At 43.8% G+C, this 8,930-nt stretch overlaps 1 protein-coding gene across 1 annotated transcript in view; it reads right to left on the bottom strand.

Moving 5' to 3' along the window:
* ERI1 (exoribonuclease 1) overlaps positions 1-2,822 on the bottom strand; it is a 31,111-nt gene extending 28,289 nt beyond the window's left edge. Inside the window, exon 1 of the mRNA XM_003797661.3 lies at positions 2,460-2,822. Coding sequence (XP_003797709.1) covers positions 2,460-2,567 — 108 coding nt within the window. The 5' untranslated portion in view covers positions 2,568-2,822. The remainder of the gene's footprint in view (positions 1-2,459) is intronic.
* Positions 2,823-8,930: the final 6,108 nt, after the last annotated feature.

The following is an 8,930-nucleotide window of genomic DNA, read 5'->3' as shown; positions in this document are numbered from 1 at the left end:
AAAAAAAAACCTCAGAAATAGAATTTACCTTCATTGAAATTCTTCCAAAAGAAGAGTTTTGATGAAATTTGCACCTACTCGTTAAAAATATAAAAATACAACAGCTTCTATTAATTTACAAAAACGGGCATTGAGATAATGGAAATTTACTAACTGAATTCCAACAGAAAGTTTGCTTAACTGAAATTGGAAAAAAATTGTATAATCATTAAGAGCATTCAACAATTAAGTTTTTAATAAATCTGAGTCACTGAAACTAATTTGGATAGAGACTCAGACCTTAAGTAGATATAAGTTTCAAAACTCAGATACTAGACTGGGCAAGGTGGCTCATGCCTGTAATTCTAGCACTCTGGGAGGCCAAGGTATGTGGACTGCTTGAGCTCATGAGTTCCACATTAGCCTGAGCAGGAGTGAGACCTCCACATCAACCCTTAAAAAAAAAGGATTGCTTGAACCCAAGAGTTGGAGGTTGCTGTGAGCTATGAAGGCACTCTACTCATGGCGACAGCTTGAGACTCTATCTAAAAACAAACAAAAAAACCTTTCAGATACAGGAGAGTGCGGTGGCTCACACCTATACTTCCAGCACTCTGAGAGGCCGAGGCAGGATGGCTCAGAAGTGTGAGACAAGCCTGAGCAAGAAAGACCCCCATCTCAACGAAAAAATTGAAAAATTGGTCAGGTCATTTGGCCAGCGTCTGTAGTCCCAGCTACCTTTGAGGCTGAGGGAGGAAGTGAGGGAGGAAGATTGCTTCAACCCTGGAGAGTGAGGTTACTGTGAGCTATGATGATGCCACAGCACTCTAGCCAGGGTGACAAAGTGAGACTATGTCTCAAAACAAGCAAAGAAACAAACCAAACCAACCCTTTATGGTCACAGGGTGGCCATAAAGTTCGTTTGAAATTATATAATGAAATAGATTTAAACACTCTTCTCTAACTAAAAACATTACTTTGTTACTTTGAACATTATTACTTTGTAATGTTATTGAATTATTACTTTGTAATGTTATTGACCTCAGATTGAAGAGGAAGGTGGGGTGGTCCAGTAGCTCTTTATGGAGAGGGGTAAGTCCAAGGCGTCTTTGAAACTAACAAGAAAATGAGGTAACTATGTAAAGGTCCAGAGGAAGGACATGCAGAGAAAAAGGAACACACAAAGACCCTTAAGAAGACATTCCTTCAGCTGTAAAAGAACACAACAAAGCAAAGTCAGGGACACGGAAAGCAAAAGGACAAAATCGTGAAATACAATTAGATTTTACAGGGCAGCAAATCTAAGGAGGGAGGAAAACCAAATTCATATTATTAAAAGACACTAGCTGTTCCACATACATTGACTGCATATGGCAGGAGGGAGAGTTAGGATGCCTCCTGCAAATTTATATGAGGTGCTCAACATTTGTTTATTACTACTAGAAAAAGACCAACCTTAGCATTCTATTGTTTACAATCGATAGCTCTGTCAATCTGTTAAAGATGAATACATTTTTAAAGACTCACATTTTTGCCACTGTAACTAAGATCTACCACTGAGACATTAAAATCATTACGAAGAGGCCTAATGTGGGGGCTCACCCTTGTAATCTCAGCACTGGGGAGGCTGAGACAGGCGGACCACCTGAGCTCAGGAGTTTGAGACCAGACTGAGCTAGAGCGAGATGCCGTCTCTACTAAAAATAGAAAAAGTTGGCTCGGCACCCCTGGCTCAGTGGGTAGGGCGCCAGCCACAAACACTGAGGCTGGCGGGCTGGAAGCCGGCCTGGGCCAGCTAAAATCAACAATGACAACTACAACAAAAACAGCCGGGCGTTGTGGCGGGCGCCTGTAGTCCCAGCTACTTGGGAGGGTGAGGCAAGAGAATTCGCTTGAGCCCAAGAGTTGGAGGTTGCTGTGAGCTGTGACGCCACAGTACTCTACCGAGGGCAACACAGTGATACTCTATAAGAATAATAATAATTACGAAAATCATATACTTTACCTATTTGAGGTAGCAGTAAACGGGTAAAAATCAAAGACGGAGACAAATAAGCATAGACAGAGAAAGTAGAAAAGCTGGTGTGCAGTTTCAGAATTTAAAAGGAAAACCCTAAAGCAATAACAAATCTGGGGCATCTGGTGCCGTTTTTAACAATTACCGAAAAGGACTAAATGGAATAACGAAACCCAACAGGGAGCAAGAGGTTGAGGGCAGACTTCCCTGTCAAAAGTTGACAAACCACTCTCCGCAGAACTTCTCGTCCTAACGAAAATTTACTCTCGCTCGGGAGGTGCTTCGGCCCTGGGGGGCTGGGTGACAGCCACCCCGAGCCAAGGCTCTCGGAGCCGCGGATCGGGAAGGCGGCCGGGCTGGGGTGGAAGGGCGCGCAGGGCTGCGGTCTCTGGGGGACACCTTAGAAGAAAGGGGAGCCCAGGGCGCGCGGGTTTGAGCGGCGGGGCGCCGGCCGCCTCCTCACCTCCAAACCGGGATGCTGCGGCTCCTCCCCACACTCGAGCCGCGCCGACTCCTGCTGCCCGGGCGCCACGGCCTCGCCGCTACCCTCTTTGCTCTGTGGAGCCTCCATGCCGACTGTCACGCCAGAAAATATCTACCAAGGCCGGACTCTCGCTCACTCTCACTCCGCTAAGCCGGAAAGCTTGGCCTTTCTTGGTTGAAAAATTACCGGGCTCGCGTTCCCGCGGCGGCGGCCACACAAACTCCTGCGGACACCTCCCACTTCCGGGAACGTCCGGCGTCCTTACGCCGCGCAGGCGCAGTAGGTCGGCGTGCGGAACGCGAGCGCAGCTGCCAGAGAGGAGAGAGGAAGACCCCCAGGGAGACGCGCGCGGGAAAAGGGAGGCGTGGCTCGGCCTGAGGCGAGCGGTGAGGGGGAAGCTGAGCGCTCGGGTCTAGGCTTGTCACTAGGCTTCCACCAGGATAAATGGTCCCATCAGCATTTCTTGAGAAGGAAAAAGAAAAAGGTGTTATAGAGAAAGATGCTTTTTAACCCTGACAAATAACATGCATAAAACAATTTACATTTTCTATAAGGAACTTGTGAGACTTCCACTTCTGGGCAAGAAGAGAAAGTGGGTCCGGACTTAGTGTCCCAACTGATACAATTATATGAAACAGCTCTTTTCAGATACTGGACTACAAGCAGCTCTGGACTATTTCACCTGAGAGAAGAGAAATAAAAAGAGCTCTCTGTCACCCTGCCTTTCTGCCAAAAAAAAGAGCTGGAATTACCCAGAGGCGATTTCCAGTCTGTGGAACTGAGATGGGAAATTCCGAGACCCAGGGTCTCACTGATTGAGAAGGTGGAGATTGGCGTTTAGGGGATTGGAAGCCAAGTTGGTTGGAATTTGTGGGGCAGATTTCTGGAGAGAAGAGAATGAACGTGGAAGAAAAGCTTCAAAAATCTGCTTAGGAGTGCCCTTAAATCTTTTTTTAAAAATGTGAAACTCTTCTCGGCGCCTGTGGCTCAAGTGGCTAAGGCGCAAGCCACATACACCTAAGGCGTCTGGTTCGAATCCAGCCAGGCCCGCCAAACAACAATGATGGCTGCAACCAAAAAATAGCCGGGTATTGTGGCGGGCGCCTGTGGTCCCAGTTACTTGGGAGGCTGAGGCAGGAGACTCGCTTGAGCCCAGGAGTTGGAGGTTGCTGTGAGCTGTGATGTCAGAGCACTCTACCCAGGGGGACAGCTTGAGGCTCTGTATTAAAAAAAAAAAAAAAAAAGTGAAACTCCACAAAGCCAGGAGAGAACAATTATTGGGGAGGAGTAAACGATACAATTAGCAGAGTTTACTCAAAACTAGAACCATCCGAGTTCCTGGCGACCAGGATGGAGAGAATTTGTTAAATACATACACTGTATGCTGTAGAGATCCCAGAAGTGTCACACCCTAGTAATGGTAAAGGAGCCTGAGACTGTATGACGGCAGCCACTGTTATGGTGAGTAACCAGTACTCTAAGGGTACTGCTGGACAGGCCCTGGCAGGGCCGGATGAGCTCATGTGCTACTACCTGGAGTTGTTTATTCACTTATAAGACTATTGTCATAGATAAAGTTGGGAGACTGGACACTCCATGGTCTATGGTGAAAGTCACTTTTGCTGATGCTTGGTTTTACTTGAAGAGTCTAAAAGTAACAGAAGGAAACAGGAGAGCAGAGCAGTTCTTTGAGGAGATATCGTTACTGCTCTTCAGAATTGCTGGCTTTTCTGTGAGTAAAGTGAAGTTGTTGATTTCTCATCTGCTTCTCTGATTGTTTGGCTTGGGTAACAGGTGGATAGACTCCTTGGTCCTGTAACACATAGAACCCAGAGTAAAAGTTACTGTAGGCTCTTCAAACACTTTGAAACAGGCCAGGCACGGTGGCTCAGACCTGCAATTCTAGCACTTTCAGAGGCCAAGGTCAGTGGATTGCCTGAGCTCAGGAGTTAGAAACCAGCCTGAGAAAGAGCCCATTGTCCATTCTTCTGACTTACTTACCATCAACTTGCTAATAATCCCAAAATTTGTTTCACTCCAAGATCTTTATTCAGATCCACATAACTAGTTGCCTATTCACAAACACCCCAAGCTCAGCCTACCTAGAAGTGAAATCATCATCTTCCCATCCAAACTGGCTGTTTCTCTGGTGGTTTTTTGTTTTTTGTTTTTTGTTTTGTGGTTTTTTTGCAGCTCTACAAACTGTGACCAGTTTCATAACAAAATTCAGAGGAGTTTCTAGTGTTCACATCAGAACTGACGCAGGCAGCTAAGTGGCCTTGACTGGACAGGGATGAAACAGTGAGTTATCTCAGCTCCAGTGGCCTCACAACAGCAGTCTTAGAAAAAGTGGAGCAGAAACCTAGAGGTCTCAGTACAAACCGCTGAACAGAACTTTGTAATTCTCTGTATACTCATACAATTTCTTTGAGTTTTTCCCAGTAAACAGCAGAACCTCCTTGCAGCCCTGAGATAACTACAGTGCCTTACTATACCAGAATATCCAGAGAAAGTCAAGATAAGTGATAAGCCACCACGGATTGTGACCAAGAGCCACTGAGCCTGCACACAAGGCTGAAAGAATGAACAGTATTAACCCCCAGATCATTGTAATACTAAACTCCCACCCTGGGGAGGGATTTGCCCACCATATTCTGTTTATGGGATGTATGCACCAGCATGATTCCACACTGCACTTGGCTGCCCTGCACACACCTCAAACATACAAAAGGGTACGCTCCCTCTTTGAACAAGGGGGGTTCACTGTTGCTCGCTGCACAGGAACCCAATTCTGAGACATTAAGGATTTTCAAGGAAGAAAGGATTTATTTCAGAGAATACATCAACTGGGAGGGGGAGGCACAGGCTACCTCAAATCTACCTCCCAGATTAGCAGTTAGGGGTTTTGTGGAGGTGAAAATGAATAATGCATAGAGGTATTACTGGTTTCATAAAAAAATTTTACAGTTCTCTAGTGTCTCAGCTCCCTCATATGCAAAAGGAGTTTCTAGTGTTCACATCAGAACTGACACAGGCAGCTAAGTGGCCTTGACTGGACAGGGATGAAACCATGAGTGTTATCTCAGCTCCAGTGGCCTCGCAATAGCAGTCTTAGAAAAAGTGGAGCAGAGACAGAGAGGTCTCAGTACAAACCACTGAACAGAACTTTGTAACTTTCTGTACAGTGATACAATTTCTTTGAGTTTCCCCCAGGAAACAGCAGAACCTCCTTGCAGCCCTGAGATAACTACAGTGCCTTACTCTACCAGATATCCAGAGAAAGTCAAGATAAGCGATATGCCACTGCAGATTGTGACCAAGAGCCACTGAGCCTGTACACAAGGCTGAAAGAATGAACAGTATTAACCCCTAGCTCATTATAATACTAAACTCCCACCCTGGGGAGGGGTTTGCCCACTGTTTTCTGCTCATGGGATATGTAAATTATCATGATTCCCCATGATTCCCATTTCAGGGCTTTTCTTAGCTAATTTCATTCCTTCTTTAAATAGGATATTAAATTTCACTTTCTCTAGAATTCCTCCTCAAAAAAAAAAAAAAAAAAAACCTCCAGATTTTGGTAGATCCTGCCCTGGGATCTGTCTCTTTCTTTGGCATGTTTTTTGTGGAATAAAGATTTGAGAGGGTCTGAGAAAGACTTTAAACAACAGTGGCTTAAGTGAGATAGAAATTCATTTCTCTCTGAAGTAAAAACTTGGCTCTGGAAAGCAATGATGTCAAGGGCTTGGAAGATTTTCTGTCTTGTAGCTTCACCATTCCTAGCATGTTGTCCTTATTCCTGTGTTCCAAGCATGTTCATTCCAGCCAGTGGAAAGATGGAAACAATGGGAGGGAAAATATGCTCTTCCCTTGGGGTCCCATTCTGAGGTCGTGCACGTTACTCCTGTTTATCTCCCGCCCATTGGAGCTTGCACAGGACCCACATTAGCTGCCGAAGAGGATGGAGAAAATGTTGTCTTTGCTCTGTGAACAGTAGAAATTCTATTGCTCCTGAAGAAGGGGACGTCAAATATTAGGACAACTAACAGTCTCTGCCACAAGCCTGGTGGCTCCTGTGCTCTCCCTTCTTCCTATACATAAACCACACTCACCTCTTTCCCCATGAGAACACACCCCCAGGTCTCATTCCGCGGGTGCACACAGCTCAATGTCTTCAATCTCTGGGTGATGTGCCATCTTCTCCACCTGGCTCAGATGGGACTTGTCATAGTTCAGCCGCTTATAAACCAAAAGACAAGTTATCTGTCTCCTGCCCGATATGAAATAGCAGAAGCAGGATAATTGTGATGAGAATTGGAAAACAATTAATTTTGGAAAACAAAATAAGGATAGAAAACTTAGATAGTCAAAGGGGTCCACAGAATGACTAATGACTAATTCCTCTGGGTCCAGATTGGTGAATTCATGTGGCAAACATTTTTTTCTGCTCTTAGTGGTTGGGGAAAGAGAAGGAGATATTGTTCCTATCTTTGTCTTCTGTAGCTCCAACTGATAATATCTATTTTGGCACTATTTTGCACAGTGGGTCCATTTCTCTTACATTTGTTTGATATGAACTCCTTTGCTATGTAAAACCTTTAGATGTTTAGATTCGGCACCCCATAGTACAGTAGTTGTGGCATCAATCACATGTGCCAAGGCTGGTGGGTTCGAACCCAGCCCCGGCCAGCTGGTCAACAACGACAACTGTAACAACAACAAAAAACGTGGCCAGGCATTGTGGCAGGTGCCTGTGGTCCCAGCTACTTGGAAGGCTGACGAGGGAGAATCACTTGAGCCCAGAAGTTTGAGGTTGCTGTGAGCTGTGACACCATAGCACTTGACTGAGAGTGGCACAGTGAGTCTCTGTTAAAAAATAAATTTAGATGTTTAAATAACTTTATTCAATTTTGATATCTATAGCTATATAACTTGTAAGTTAATTTCTTGTTCTAATAGTTTCTCGTCATTTATGGTATTATGCAATTGCTTGGAAACATGTGCATGGTCCGGTACAAATCATGTCCTATCTGATCTTTTTATTTTTTGGAGACAAGGTCTCAATCTATTGCCCAGGTTAGAGTATAGTAGCTGAATCCATAGCTCCTTTAACTCCTGAGCTCAAGCAATATCTTCCTGCCTCAGCCTCCTGAGTTGCTGGGATTACAGGCATGTACCACCATGTTTTTAATTTTTCTTTTCTTTTTCTTTTTTTTTTTTTAGAAATAAGGTCTTTCTATGCTGCCCAGGCTGGTCTTGAACTCCTGGCCTCAAGGGGTCCTCATCCCTGTCAAAGTGCTGGGATTATAGGTGTGATGCACTGCAACCCCTCCTATCTGATTCTTGTCACAAAAACAAAGAAGATCTTCTGTTTTCCTCATAGAACAGGAGTGTGGCTTGACTGAGAAGCATAATCTGCTAATGACAAGAGAGGTGTTTACAAATTTAAACCCTTAGTCAAAACTCCCATGCTGATCAGTAGTGGGACTAAGCCTGGGAATAGACACTGCACTGCAGCCTGGGCAACATAGTGAGACCCTGTTTTTTAAAAAAAATTTTTTTAAAGAAGGAAGAAAAGGGAAAAAAGATAAATTTAAATTTAAGGGCATTGTTAAGAATGTCATCTAAGAAATGTTTGAACAATGATTGACATTGTTAAGAATGTCATCTAAGAATGTCATCTAAGAAATGTCTAAGAAAGTTTATTTTGCACATTTTATATGTCTGTTTAAATAAACATGCTTAAAACTTCACGTTCAAAATTTTGAATTGGGTGGAAGAAACCCTATTTGGGTTTCTGGAATAAAAGTTAATGGACTTTCTACTATAAAGAACCACAGATATTTACCATTTGAATCATAAATGATCCATCTGATGGTCGTCATAATTCAAGTGAGTTATGTTGAGAATAAAAAAAAAATTAGAGACATTGGAAAATTGAAAACGTTAGAAAACATCAGAAATAGATTGTATTTTTATTTCCCTAAAATCTTTCCTGAAGATTATATTTTAAAAATGCATACAATTTATATTTCTATGTTTCTTCAGCTTCCTAATTTCTTATATTGTATCAGAAATTAATCAAGTTATTTTGAAAATTATAGTGTCTCTCTGATTGCAAAAAGTTATGCAAGTTCAATCAGTAAGATTAAGAAAATGAGAGATGGCCGGGCACAGTGGCTCACGCCTGTGATCCTAGCACTCTGGGAGGCTGAGGTGAGAGGATTGCTTACACTCAGGAGTTTGAGACCAGCCTGAGCAAGAGCGAGACCTCATCTCTACTAAAAATAGAAAAATTAGCTAAGTGTTGTGGAGGGAACTTGGAGTCCTAGCTACCCAGGAGGCTGAGGCAAGAGGATCTCTAGAGTCCAAGAGTTTGAAGTTGCTGTGAGCTATGACACTGTGGCACTCTACCCAGGGTGACAGAGTGAGACTCTGTCTCAGAAAAAA

The sequence above is a fragment of the Otolemur garnettii genome, unplaced genomic scaffold (assembly GCF_000181295.1).
Source record: "Otolemur garnettii isolate 467f Iridium unplaced genomic scaffold, OtoGar3 scaffold00121, whole genome shotgun sequence".
Lineage (NCBI taxonomy): Eukaryota > Metazoa > Chordata > Mammalia > Primates > Galagidae > Otolemur > Otolemur garnettii.
This window is presented reverse-complemented; position numbering and strand designations above follow the sequence as displayed.